This window comes from Pleurodeles waltl, chromosome 9 (genome assembly GCF_031143425.1).
Source record: "Pleurodeles waltl isolate 20211129_DDA chromosome 9, aPleWal1.hap1.20221129, whole genome shotgun sequence".
Taxonomy (NCBI): Eukaryota; Metazoa; Chordata; class Amphibia; order Caudata; family Salamandridae; genus Pleurodeles; species Pleurodeles waltl.
The window spans coordinates 65,349,128-65,363,677 of record NC_090448.1 but is presented as its reverse complement, the minus strand read 5'-3'; the positions used below and the strand labels follow the sequence as shown (position 1 = coordinate 65,363,677).

The 14,550-nt window shown below is 44.4% G+C and overlaps 1 protein-coding gene across 2 annotated transcripts in view; it reads left to right on the top strand.

Annotated features, from left to right (window-relative positions):
• Nucleotides 1-14,550, top strand: part of RBSN (rabenosyn, RAB effector) — a 307,004-nt gene that overhangs the window by 140,501 nt on the left and 151,953 nt on the right. For both annotated transcript variants that reach the window (XM_069206303.1, XM_069206304.1), the window contains 2 exons: nucleotides 10,345-10,390; nucleotides 10,487-10,648. In XM_069206303.1, the coding sequence (XP_069062404.1) occupies nucleotides 10,345-10,390; nucleotides 10,487-10,648 (208 nt within the window). The remainder of the gene's footprint in view (nucleotides 1-10,344; nucleotides 10,391-10,486; nucleotides 10,649-14,550) is intronic.

Genomic DNA, 14,550 nt, shown 5'->3' with positions numbered 1-14,550 from the left:
GACCGGCCCTGAGCTGCTGGTGTGGTAACTTTGGGGTTGCCCTGAACCCCCAACGGTGGGCTACCTTGGACCCAACTTTGAACCCTGTAGGTGTTTTACTTACCTGCAAAACTAACCAAAACTTACCTCCCCAAGGAACTGTTGAAAATTTCACTCTGTCTAGTTTTAAAATAGCTTATTGCCATTTTAGCCAAAACCGTACATACTATTTTGTTGATTCAAAGTTCCTAAGATACCGGAGTGAAATACGTTTCATTTAAAGTATTGTTTGTAAATCCTGAACCTGTGGTTCTTAAATTAAACTAAGAAAATATATTTTTCTATATAAAAACCTATTGGCCTGGAATTGTCTTTGAGTGTGTGTTCTTCATTTATTGCCTGTGTGTGTACAACAAATGTTTAACACTACCCTCTGATAAGCCTACTGCTCGACCACACTACCACAAAATAGAGCATTAGAATTATCTCTTTTTGCCACTATCTTACCTCTAAGGGGAACCCTTGGACTCTGTGCATGCTATTTCTCACTTTGAAATAGTGCATACAGTGCCAACTTCCTACATTGGTGGATCAGTGGTGGGATACAAGACTTTGCATTTGCTGGACTACTCAACCAATACCTGATCACACGACTAAATTCCAAAAATTGTCATTAGAAACTGATTTTTGAAATTTGAGCTATTTTTCTAAATTTTTAAAAGTCCCGCTAGGGCATTGTGTTAGTCCCTGTTAGCATTTCTTTTAGAGTTTAAAAGTTTTGTAAAAGTTTGAATTAAGTTCTAGAGATAGATTTAGATTCTTAAAAAGTATTCCAACTTTTAGAAACATAATGTCTGCTGCAGAAGAGATAGTGATGGAATTCCACCTCACCCCTTACCTGCATCTTAGGATGTCAGAGTTAAGGTCTCTCTGCAAAATCGAAAAGATAAAAACTGGTTAAAACCCTACCAAAGTACAGCTCCAGGAGCTTTTGGCAGAGTTTGCTAAAAACAACCCCTCTGATGATGGCCTCACAGAGGGGGACACTAGTGATGTGGAGGATTTCCCACCTCCAGCCCTAGATAGGGAGCCCAGGGTTTCTCCAACCCTGACTCCAGAAGTGATAGTCAGAGATGTTGCTTTTCTCACAGGAGAGTCCAACAGCTCTAGAAGCATTGAGAGCAGTCTCAGTGAAGATGACCTCCTGTTAGCCAGGATGGCCAAAAGATTGGCTTTGGAGAGACAGCTCCTAGCCATAGAAAGGGAAAGACAAGAGATGGGCTTAGGTCCCATCAATGGTGGCAGCAACTTAAATAGGGTCAGAGATTCTCCTGACATGCTAAAAATCCCCAAAGGGATTGTAACTAAATATGAAGATGGTGATGACATCACCAAATGGTTCACAGCTTTTGAGAGGGCTTGTGCAACCAGAAAAGTAAACAGATCTCACTGGGGTGCTCTCCTTTGGGAAATGTTCACTGGAAAGTGTAGGGATAGACTCCTCACACTCTCTGGAAAAGATGCAGAATCCTAAGACCTCATGAAGGCTACCCTGATTGAGGGCTTTGGATTCTCAACTGAGGAGTACAGGATTAGGTTCAGGGGGGCTCAAAAATCCTCGAGCCAGACCTGGGTTGATTTTGTAGACTACTCAGTGAAAACACTGGATGGTTGGGTAACTGGAAATTAAGTGCATGACTATGTTGGGCTTTATAATTTGTTTATGAAAGAACACATTTTAAGTAACTGCTTCAATGAAAAGTTGCATCAGTATCTGGTAGACCTAGGTCCAATTTCTCCCAAAGAATTGGGAAAGAAGGCAGACCACTGGTCAAGACTAGGGTAACCAAAACTTCCACTGGGGGTGACCAAAAGAAAGGGGTTACAAAGCCTCCCCAGGAGAAAGTGGGTGACACTAGAAATAAAGAAAGAGTCCTCTGTAGGCCCCCAAAAACCAGACCAGGTGGGTGGGCCCCAAGACACAACCCAAAACAAAGGTGGGTACCAGGGTAAGAACTGGGATGCCACTAAGGCATGGTGCCAAAACTGTAGACAGACAGGGCACCACACCAAGGACACTTCTTGTCCCAAAAACAAACCCCCTAGCAAAATCCCAGGGGTGACCAGTGTAGCCATTGGGGATGACTCCTCAGATGAGGAGGTCTTCAAAGCCTTCAACTGGAAAAAGGGCCCAACAGGTGAGTTGGAGATTCCAGGGGGAAGTAGACACTTCCACCACCTACTGGTGAATGGAATCCCAGCCACTGCCCTGAGAGACACTTGTGCCAGTCACACTATTGTGCATAACAGACTGGTGTTCTCAAACCAGTACATCCCAGGTGAGACTGCCAGAGTAAGAGTTAGCCCAGACAGGGTCACTGATAGGCCTGTGGCTTTTGTGCCCTTAGACGTGGGTGGGAGTTTTAGCTGGAGAAGAGTGGTAGTCAGTACAGACCTCCCACTTGATTGTCTCCTTGGAAATGACTACCCAGAGGTTAGTCAGAGCCCAAGAGAGGAACTGGTCCAGTGCCAGTCCTCTCCCAAGGATTCTGGAGGTGCTACCCCTGCAGTAACTGCAAGTAGGCCCCAAAAGAAAAAGAAAGGAAAACAGAGTAGGAAAGGTGGACAACCTTTAGCCAAGGTTCCAGCAAGCCAAGGAGATTCTGCTCCAGTAGGGGAGAACTCCAAAAGTGGCACTGGTAAAGTCCAACCTGACCCACAAGAAGTCCTGGCTAGTCAGGCAACTGTTAAACCTGAGTGGGTGGCTCCTCAGTTAACAGAAAAAAGAGTAGAAGAAGGGTGTTTACTACAAGATGTAGTAACCCCCCACTCTAACATAGCAGACATGTCCCCTAACCCAAAGAAGCCTGTAACGTAGCTCCTTCCCTTGCAGGTGAAGAGCTAAGGGTGTAGTTCTGGGCACTGACAGCTGTCAGTGACCTCTGCTGGGTGTTAGCCTTTATGGCTGCACTATCCTTGGCATGGTGGGGGGGGGGGGCTTGTGTAAGGAAATGGCTCCCTGTTGCAATTACCCCCCACTTTTTGCCTGATACTGATGCTGACTTGACTGAGAAGTGTGCTGGGACCCTGCTAACCAGGCCCCAGCACCAGTGTTCTTTCACCTAAAATGTACCATTGTCTCCACAATTGGCACAACCCTGGCACCCAGGTAAGTCCCTTGTAAGTGGTACCCCTGGTACCAAGGTCCCTGATGCCAGGGATGGTCTCTAAGGGCTGCAGCATGTCTTATGCCACCCTAGGGACCCCTCACTCAGCACAGACACACTGCTTACCAGCTTGTGTGTGCTGGTGGGGAGAAAAGGACTAAGTCGGCATGCCACTCCCCTCAGGGTGCCATGCCAACCTCACACTGCCTGTGGCATAGGTAAGTCACCCCTCTAGCAGGCCTTACAGTCCTAAGGCAGGGTGCACTATACCACAGGTGAGGGCATAGGTGCATGAGCACTATGCCCCTACAGTGTCTAAGCAAAACCTTAGACATTGTAAGTGCAGGGTAGCCATAAGAGTATATGGTCTGGGAGTCTGTCAAAAACGAACTCCACAGCTCCATAATGGCTACACTGAATACTGGGAAGTTTGGTACCAAACTTCTCAGAATAATAAACCCACACTGATGCCAGTGTTGGATTTATTAAAAAAATGCACACAGAGGGTTATCTTAGAGATGCCCCCTGTATTTTACCCAATTGTTCAGTGCAGGACTGACTGATCTGTGCCAGCCTGCTGCTGAGAGACGAGTTTCTGACCCCATGTGGTGAGGGCCTTTGTGCTCTCTGAGGACAGAAACAAAAGCCTGCTCTGGGTGGAGGTGCTTCACACCTCCGACCTGCAGGAACTGTAACACCTAGCAGTGAGCCTCAAAGGCTCAGGCTTCATGTTACAATGCCCCAGGGCACTCCAGCTAGTGGAGATGCCCGCCCCCTGTAAACAGCCCCCAGTTTTGGCGGCAAGTCCAGGGGAGATAATGAGAAAAACAAGGAGGAGTCACCCAACAGTCAACACAGGCCCCATAGATGTCCTGAGCTGAGGTGACCCCTGCCTTTAGAAATCCTCCATCTTGATTTTGGAGGATTCCCCCAATAGGAATAGGGATGTGCCCCCCTCCCCTCAGGGAGGAGGCACCAAGAGGGTTTTGCCACCCTCCAGGACAGTATCCATTGGCTACTGCCCTCCCAGACCTAAACACACCCCTAAATTCAGTATTTAGGGGCACCCCAGAACCTAGGAAACTAGATTCCTGCAACCTAAGACGAAGAAGGACTGCTGACCTGAAAGCCCTGCAGAGAAGACGGAGACACCAACTGCTTTGGCCCCAGCCCTACCGGCCTGTCTCCCCACTTCAAGAAAAACTGCAACAGCGACGCGTTCCACAGGGTCCAGCGACCTCTGAAGCCTCAGAGGACTACCCTGCATCTAAAAGGACCAAGAACTCCCGAGGACAGCGGCTCTGCTCCAAAGAAGAAACATCTTTGCAACAAAGAAGCAACTTTTAAAGAACACACGTTTCCCGCCGGAAGCGTGAGACTTTGCACTCTGCACCCGACGCCCCCAGCTCGACTTGTGGAGAAACAACACTACAGGGAGGACTCCCCGGCGACTGCGAGCCCGTGAGTAGCCAGAGTTGACCCCCCTGAGCCCTCCCAGTGACGCCTGCAGAGGGAATCCAGAGGCGCCCCCTGACCGCGACTGCCTGCTTCAAAGAACCTGATGCTTGGTAAAGACACTGCACCCGCAGCCCCCAGGACCTGAAGGATCCGACCTCCATTGCAGAAGCGACCCCCAGGTGGCCCTCTCCCTTGCCCAGGTGGTAGCTACCCTGAGGAGCCTCCCCCCCCCCGCGCTTGCCTGCCTGCTTCGCTGAAGAGACCCCTGGGTCTCCCATTGAAACCAATTGCAAACCCGACGCCTGTTTGCACTCTGCATCCGGCCGCCCCTGTGCCGCTGAGGGTGTACTTTTTGTGCTGACTTGGAAGAAGACTGCTAAGTCGAAACGCGTTATTCACCCCTTTTTTACACTTAATAAAAATTTTAATTGATTTTTGTAATCTGAACGGAGTGCGTGGCTATCAGTTTTTGTCGGAAAAACAAACAATAAGTATACATATGGATTAATGCTAAACAATGTGCTTCATTACTGCTTACTATTCTGATTCAAGCATGTGAATCTATGGAAGTTGCAATACTGGAGTAAGAAAATAAGTTACTTACCTATAACTGTAGTTCTCCAGTATTGGAATCTTTCATAGATTCACATGCGACCCTCCCTCCTCCCCGAGGAAGCTCACCTTTTCCTGTCTTCTTCAGATACTCTTACACTCGTGCTTGAGAAAATCTGAGGGAAGGAAGCTCCTCTCAGGAGGGTGCTAGAGGGAGGGGAGGCCTGTTTGGCTGGGCCTTGCTTTGGTTCTTTTTGCTCATAGTGATAAGGATAGGGTACTAAAGTGAAAGCCTTTAGGCCTTTTTTCATTGCAGGAGCCTGTATGTATAGCTGTTTTGATGTACCGGGGGCTCTCATCTCGACGACTGGGAAGGATTCAAGCATGTGCATCTATGAAAGATTCCAATACTGGAGAACTACAGTTACAGGTAAGTAATTTATTTTCTTACCCACCGTAAACTCTAAAAATGCACTTGCCACCCAAAAACCCTTATCCACTCTAAACCCTAAAAACAACCTTTCCCTTCCCTTAAAAAAAACTAAGGTTACGGGGACTTTATAGTTAGACACACATTTCAATTGTAGCAAACCATAGAAATTCAGCAGTTATAATTAGTTATCTCATGCCATAAGGTAACTATAACTCGCTCCCGCGCCATGCACAATATCATCATTCATTTTATTGCACATGTTGCAGTGATAATTTCAGTGATGTCATAAAAGATTTCATGACTGATGTAATATATAAAGGGTCAAAACGACATTGAAACTTAAGACAGACCTTTGTTGGTCATTCTACACTGGAAAATACCTTGAATTTCCTTGTGTGACTATTTCTGTTAAAACAATTGAAGCTGTCTTTATAATCTAAACCAGTATTCCATCCATTTTGTACATCAGGAAGTATTATTGTTTTGGTTTGCTTCACTTGGGGTGTATCTTACGCTATCACTTTTCTCACAATTACAAATGTTTTGGTCCCTTTTGTGTATGTACCCTTTTTGGGACAATAAAACAATTCATTATTGACTGATCATACATACTGGTTGTTTTTCTAACATTATGATGATCATAGGTTAACTCCTGACAGGATGTGTACTCTTTTTTTGGAATTGTTCCCCTACTGATTAATTTCTATGCAGAATTTTCTGCTTCATTACTTAAATATAACTAAACTAGTTCCATGTAAATGTTTGTTCTTTGTGCCAATCGGATCTCAGCACGAGATCACTGCGGCCCTAGATATCTATATTTATTTTTCCTTTAATATTTCTAAAACTACTCAACAAATTTACACCAGATCACAAAAAGCACACTTTCTGGACCAAAAGCTAGCTTTCTGCAAATTTTGGTGTAATTCTGTCTAGCTTTTCGGGCTGTTGTCATATTCGAAATCCCTATGGGGAAAATCCATTTTGGGACCCGCCCACCCACTTTTTTTTTTTTACGAATCCCCTAAAATTTTCAATAGAGCACCTGAACTGATTGTTTTATTAGTTTTGCAAAGATTCATCAAACGGCGCTAGTTATTGGCAAAACAAAAAAACACTTTTCCTGTGGAAACTAGGTCCTCACTATGGGCCTAATTACGAATTTGGTGGGCGCAATGAGCCGACTGGCCTGAAAAGGCTGGTGGAAAGAGGACTCGTGATCAGCACTGCAACGCTGAACTCAGCACCGCCTTACTGACCCGGACCGCCGCCATCCCTTTAGGATCTATGATCTGGTGTTGGCAGTGGTTCCCTGGCGGTCAGACCGCTAGGGTCATTTTCTGATCCTCAGACCACCAAACTCGTAATAGGGCCCTATAACTACTTACTGGCGCCAGTAGGTGTTATATATATTACTACTGACTTGCGAAATACTTAAATCTACCAGTAACAACCTTTACCACTCATAAGCCATTACCATTCATGCCGCTGACTGTAATTTGAGTTTTTGGTTGAGCCATGAAAAATAATACTAAAATGCATGGTAATACAGAAAGCCTTCTTTTTGTTCAATATAGTAAAACAGCCACCCCAATTTTTCTTTTTTTAATTTAACATTTTTGTGGCAGGCATATGGTGGATACATTTATTTGGCTCTCGGGTTTGTTTTCATTTTTATACGTGCAATAAAAAGTTTTCAAAAATTGCACAAGCATGCCAAAATGGGACCTGTTGAGTTTGCTACTGTTTGTGATTTAAATTTGTTCTTATGAAATAATTAAGTGACCTTGTAGCCTGTGATTCGGATGTTTGCTTAGGTAATGAATAATTCTTGCATTAGAGGTTTAATATTTAAAAACACCATTGATAAAATAGCTACATAGTTAACACTTTTATTCAAAGTATTTATTGGTCAGGTTTAGATGGCAGTATTTATGTAATTGTATTCATGTGTTTGCACCAAAAAACAAAGAAAACATTAATACAACTTGCCAATGGCAGATTAATTGCCTTTGCCATTGTTTTTTTTTTAATGTACATAGTCCGATGGTGCTTAATTTTAATGTGAACTGTCTCTGGGGATATATCTTGTCGCCCCCCAGTTTTCATTCCTCCTTTCCTTTTGTCATTGCCTCTCACGCAAACATCCTCTGTGTGGGTTGCCCTCCTCCCCACCCTGAGCCTTGCCTGCTTTTATGCTCTTTTGTTCATTGCCTCACACCCAACCACCCACACTGCCTCTGTATTACTCCCCCGACTTAGTCTCAGGTTGCTTTTCTGCTTCTATGATTTTGAGCCGCTAAGTACTGCCTTTCTGTCCACCCCGACGGTTTATTTTGTCCGTTACTGCAGTTTATTTTGTCCTTTTCTGCAGAACTGTCCAATTTAGGTTGAGCAGTGCCCTATACATGCCAGGTTTTCAGAATGTCCACATACGATAGTTTTTTTTATACACATGTAAATGTAACTCTGATATTTAGTGGTTATCCTGAAAATCTGGCCTTCTAGACCTACTTTGGACGCCCTCCCCTACAGTTTGTTTGTAGCTCCCACCACAGCTCCATGGCCTCTATTCTTCCACTCATTCGCTCTTACCCACATAATCTGTTGCTCTCCCTTTTCCAATCGTTTGCTTTTCAAAGTTTAAGGCGGGAGCCTTAAGGGTTATGTTGATGTGAATGCTTGTGTGCTTTTATGGTGCACTTTAGTTTTCATGTGAACATTTTCCAACACTACACTGCTTTTAAGGCCCTGTGGTTTTACTGCATGTTCAAATTTGTAAGTATAAGCCCTCAGAGGTTGCTTTTATAAACGCTATTTATGCCTCATTTCAGTTACACAAAAATAGATTTTTACTTGCATATCTACAAGTTATTGGCCACCCTGACTCCATTTTAGTGACAGACGTTCATGTTTCTTTGAAATTGTACTCCTCTGTTGCTTTCCTGATCACCCTCCTTTTAACCTCTACAGCTTGTATTATGCCCTTCCCACCCTCGGCTCCTCGCTTCTCAGTCTCTTCCCTCAATCTTTCACACCCAAGCCCCTTGCTTTTCTGCAAAGGCTATTTTTCTGAACCCCAGCTCTTCCCTATTTTTCTTGCACTGTCTGTTGCGAGGCATATTGTGACTTCCGAAAGACATAGAAGGGCTTAGAGCCCACCCATTGATTACTATTGGTTGGCCTTCCTTGCCACTCTCCTTATTTGTGCCCCAGCTTGTCAGTCTCGTTTTCTCCCTCCCATGGAGCATTGCCTGGTTACAAGCTATTTGATTGGCTCACATAACATCTTCCACAGCTTGCTTTTCATGACTTCCCCCCCTCCCCCCTTACCAATCGATCCCAGTTTGGTTTTAATTTGGTTTCCAGTCCTTCGTGTCAGTTTTTTATGACTACGTGTGTGGTTTTATTTTATGCCTTTCAGTTTGTTGTTGCTCCCTCACAAATCTCTTCCACGCTCCTCTAATTTTAGCTCATTCTGTAAGTCTTGCCTAAACAAAGAGAACAGGAAGTCCTCCCCTCCTTCTTTTTTACATTAAAATACACGGTTTGCCTGAACCTGCTAACTAGGTGTGTCAAAGGGTACCATCGTACACACTGGTGGTCTTCTGTACCCTTAACTCGCAAATGTTTGCACACCACACTAACATCTCCACCTTTGATACATACAGGTGTGATATTTACCTAGTAAAGTACACTTGTTCTGTAAGTCATTCAAAGGAATACAACCTTTGGCTCCTGAGACCCTCGGGGATAAGCTCGGCTTCCCCTGGTGCATACATACTGCCGCTTACGTTCTAAATGTATTTCATACCACAGATCGAAAATACTCTGTCTCCCTCTCCCCACCCCGTGAAATTCAGTACCTTCATTCAGATATTTCTGGAAGTCTCTATGAACAATTTGAAAAATCGTTGCTCTTTACTTACATAATGCTTTTGAAAAAGGTCTTGTTTTGACAGTTAGTTCCTTCCTTGTTAATATAATATACAAAGTTATTGTATTTCATGTGCAGAGATGATTGTCATGTGCCTTTGGTAATATTTGCAATGTTTGTGCATGTCCGCTTCCAGTGTGCCTCACTTGGAAACGCAGCATGTTCCTTCATTATTTTGCTCCTGACCTGCTTTTCTAAATTACGAATGCTTCATTTTAAAGTCATTTGTATTTTTCAAACATTGTACTTTCAACCATGTTACATATTCTGGAAAAATAGTACACGTTTTCGGTCTTTATTAATGGCAATAACTTATAACATTCAGAATTATAAAACACTCATTAAAAATTATCACTTCTCAATTACAAGTACGCTTCTATACATTAAAACTAAAAACAAAATGCTATTGTTACAGATGTTTACAGCACATTCACTCTACCTGCTAAACCAATATAGCCACAGATATTTACAGAAACAGGTCATTCTGTAATATGTAAACATATTTACTTAATTATTCATTAATACAATAACATACAGTGCCAATTGCCCTTAAGAGGCTTTTATCCATATGATGCACTAAGGAAACACAAAGAATAGATCCACACACATGTTCAAAGCTAGACGGGCAAGTGTTTGCTTTCACCTTTAGGGCACGTAAAAACATGCTACACACATCAGGAACTAGTCTTTTTTGTCTGCTGCAGATAAGTGCCTTTTCCTTTCTGTCAATAGCACAAATCTTGTCTAAAACCTGTGGCTAATGATTTTGTTTCCTTGTTCTTTTCATAGACAATTTTTTTCTTCTTTTCTCTTATCAGCTAGCATCCTTCGACCGAGCAAACACAGATTCTGCCAAAATAAGAGGTTGGTCAGGCTTTCACTTCCTTACATTTACACAATCCGATAGATATTGGAGACAATGACTGGTATTTTTTTGTATTGTTTCCTTTCTTCTTTAAGCGATTGAGAAGTCTGTTGTGCCCTGGGTCAGTGACCATGATGTGCCCTTCTGTCCGGACTGTGGGAATAAGTTCAGCATTCGCAATCGACGGCACCATTGCCGGTTATGTGGGTCTATTATGTGTAAGAAGTGCATGGAGGTGGTCAGCCTTCCCTTGGCAAGTGAGTATATAGCTGTTCTTATTGGACTTTATTGTAAAAATGGGCCTGCAGCTGGCCCAAGTGAACATAGCATGTTTCACTCAATGAGTTGAAACTACAACACACCACACAATTGGCAGACCGAAGAAATGGCCAACACGAAGGGTGACCAGAGACAGCGTTTGATACATGGTGTGACTTAAAAAGATGTTATTCTGGAAGTGTAACCTCTGAATCTTGATGGCTTGTGCGTAGCCTTTCTGGTGCATTCCCTAGTTTGAATAGCGATATGGAAAAACTTATGTCTGCCCCATGTTTTCTTTTTGCGTCTGGCGTTGGCAAAACCTTTTTGATTTTTACTGAAATTATATCTATAATAATATTTACTGAGGCTGTCTGCCAGGCCTCTTCATCTATTGGTCTGCTATAGTGTCATTCACATTTTTCTTCCACCTACTATAACATACAGCATGGTGCAGTGGATCAGCACACTTCAGCTATTGGCTAACCTAACTGTGAGTGACAGCATTCTGCTCTTTCATAAGCAGAAACAGCAAGGTGCTGGATGGAGTGCTTGAATTAATGTCAGCCACTGACAATTGCTCGGGTCTCATCCTAATCCATCATTTTTTTTGCCCACCATGCCACCCCAGTTAGTACTCAGCTATATGCAAATCAGTCTTTACCCTGCTCCCCATGAGAACAGTCCAGCCTGAACTGCCAGGCTCCCCCTGAACCGAAAGGAAGCATCCTGGGGCAGGTTTCGGGGTATCAACCCTCATCAGACAGCCTAGCTTGAATCCAGTGGCACAGTGAGCCCGGCACCTTTGTCTGGGCTTTTACAAGTATCACATCCTCAATAACAGTACTTCACTCCAGTTCCAAGGACTATTGTGCCAGCATGTTCTTTTTGAGACCAAAAAATATATTTGCTGTTAACCAATATTTTTTATTACATTGACAATGGCCCCCTACTTCCCCAATAATAAACGTTTGCAAAAATCATGACAAGCAAAACTAGCATTGACAAAGCCAAAAGGCTGTAAGCCATCGCTCGACCTATTAGCTTTGCCATGTGTTTTTAGTTTTGATATAGTGGCTTTTCAACCAGTGGTAAGTGTTGACTTAATATTGCTGCAGAAGTGGGGCATCATATAGCCTGACCCTGCAAAACTGCTATGCCACTACATTATGCCACAGTGCATATGGATGTAAGAAGGGGCATAAGTATTTTTTTAGCGCAAGGTTCTCCAACCTGTTCTGTAATAACTACTTATGCTCAACGAAAATCGAGAACTACTAATGTTAGTGTTGTACTAATTACCACATCAGTAAAGATTACATTGGTGACCACCCTATGCAAGATTACTGGTAATGGTCATCTCATTGCAGGGTTGCCACCAATGATCCCTTCAGTGCATCACATCAGGCGGGTTTGCCTGAAGCAACATAACATTTTTTTTTCAATGTGGAATGCCTTTACATGGGTAATACATGTGGGAAGCTGGCTCTTTATATAGTGGACCAAAACGAGGTACACTGTGTAAAGGGTCCAGGCAACCCCCATTGGTTTACAGAGGCACAAATTACAATACTAAATGCTCTTTTTTGCGGTAGTGTGGGTGAGCAGTTTAAGCTCATCAGAGGGTAGTGCTAAGCATTTGATGTACGCACCGAGGCAATAAATGAGACACACACAAATAAATCAGAGACCAATTTAGAAAAATAACACATTTTTATGTAAATTTTGATACCAAGAACTTCGTTATCAGGTAAGTGCTTTTTTAAATATCGATTTTTACAGGTAAGTAAAATGTTCATTTAAATACGTCTTTATGCAGCAATGCTGATCTATGGTAAAAATGGCATATGTTGCATAGAGTTATTTATGATTGGTTTCTGGGGGTCTCCTTTGGGACTTAAGGTCGTAGGGTGCCAAGGGCCAAAGCACCACCAACAGTTACTTGTTACCTGCCCTGGGGGGCGTCTGGGTGCAGAGGTGCTGGTTGGGTTGGTAGCTTTGCGTGCTACGCTGGTGGAGAGAAGGGGGGGGTGGGGTCACCTGGAAACAGGCTGCAAAGGGGGACTTTGAGACATCTCCCAGAGCTCCCAAGGGAGTGTGTTCAGGTCACACAGGTCCTGGAGCAGGAAAGCACAGTGGATTCTTGAGTACCCAGGCTGGGATGCTCAGGTGCAGAGTAGATCGGTAGACTGGGCTAGATGTATCAAAGGGCCTCGCAGTTGCCAGTCTTGCCGGTTGTGGGTGCAAAAATTAAAGCTGGGCCAGTCTGGAAGTGGGTGTCTCTGGTACAGACGTCCCTCGACGGCTGCTCCGTATTGGTGCAGTGGGAGTCTGGATTGGACTCACTTGGGCTTGGTTTGTTGCAAGGCATCTGGTACCCCAGGTTTTGGTGCTGTGCAATTCCGGTTGGTCCTGGTGTCTTCACACATGGTGGGTCAGCTGGTCTGATCTTCTTTCAGCACAGGTACCTCTTCCTGGGCAGCTGTGGCTTCTGGCTAGCTGGGGAGCTGCAAGACAATGAACTGGACTATGCTCATTTGGTGCCTGTGGGCTGCAGGGGAGTAACTCCTCTAATCCAAGGAAGATTGCTGACAATCTACAAAAGACTGGCAGCCTACTGGGGTTCTTGGCAGATGCTCAGCTGCAGGATGAGTCACATTGTCGTGGTTGTCAAGACTGGGGCCGGCAGGCAGGTTTAGCGCCAAAAGTCCACAGTAAGTCTTCTATTTTTCCTTTCTCATGGCTCTGCTTTGTCCTTTTCTTCTTGATCCATTGAATCTGAGTTCCGTGCATAAGGGGGACCTCCTAAATACTCAATTTATGGGTGTTAAGAGGAATGACAGGTAGTAGCCAATGGGCTGCTTACCTTTTAGGGTGACTACCACACCTGTATGACCATTTCCTGTGGGAAGTGGGCATAACCCTGACCCAGTGAGCCTAAATCCACCAACAACCAAGAAGGTCGAATTCTAAGTTATGCGTTTACATAAGGTAGTCCATCTTAGGGGTGGAACTAGCCTGATAGGGAACACGCCTCCTGACTAGCTAATTTTCCCACCTGTCCTGGTGCCAAACGGGCCCGGGGTAGGGGATGGCATCTCCACTCACTGGGGAAGCCGGAGTTGCATAACAAAGGTGGCAGAGACCTTTGAAGCCTTCTGCCTTAATATGACGATAGCTTGCCATCCTGCTTGGAGGAGGTGGCAACACCCCCGCTCAGAGCAGGCTTTATTTCTGACCTCAGAGCGTGGGCTCTCATCTCCAGGGGGCCAGAAACTTGTCTGTGGTGGCAGGCTTGTCAGGACCAGTCAGCCAGTTCACTAGTTGCCATTAGTGCATGTATTAATACATCCATCACTGGAATCGGTGTGGGTTTATTAATACGAGATGTTTGATACCAAACATCTTTGATTTCAGTGAAGCCATCATGTAGCTTGGGAACTAGTAATTACCAGTGTCCAGCACATGTACTTAAAATGGCTTCTATGTTCACTTGTAAAATCTAAGAATCAACTTCGACATCACAGAGGCATATCTGCTCATGCAGATATGTCCACACATGTAGTTTAGTGCACTCTGCCTTAGAGCTGTAAGGTCTGCTGTAGGGGTGGCTTACCTATGCTGAATTAAGTATCTGTAGGCATGGACCACAGGAGGTGTGCCATTTTGTGTTTTCACTCTTTCTGCACAGTGTCACGCAGCCTGCAATGGCAGTTTGCATAAGCATGCTGAGTGGGGTCCCTTAGGGTGGCACAGTACATGCTGCAGCTCTTAGGGACTTTCTTTAGTACCCCATGCCCTAGGTACCTGGGTTACCATTTACTGGGTACTTGTAGGTGTGCTAAATGTGTTGCCAATTGGGGGAACAATTGATCAGTATTGGGGAAAGAAATCTGGCACT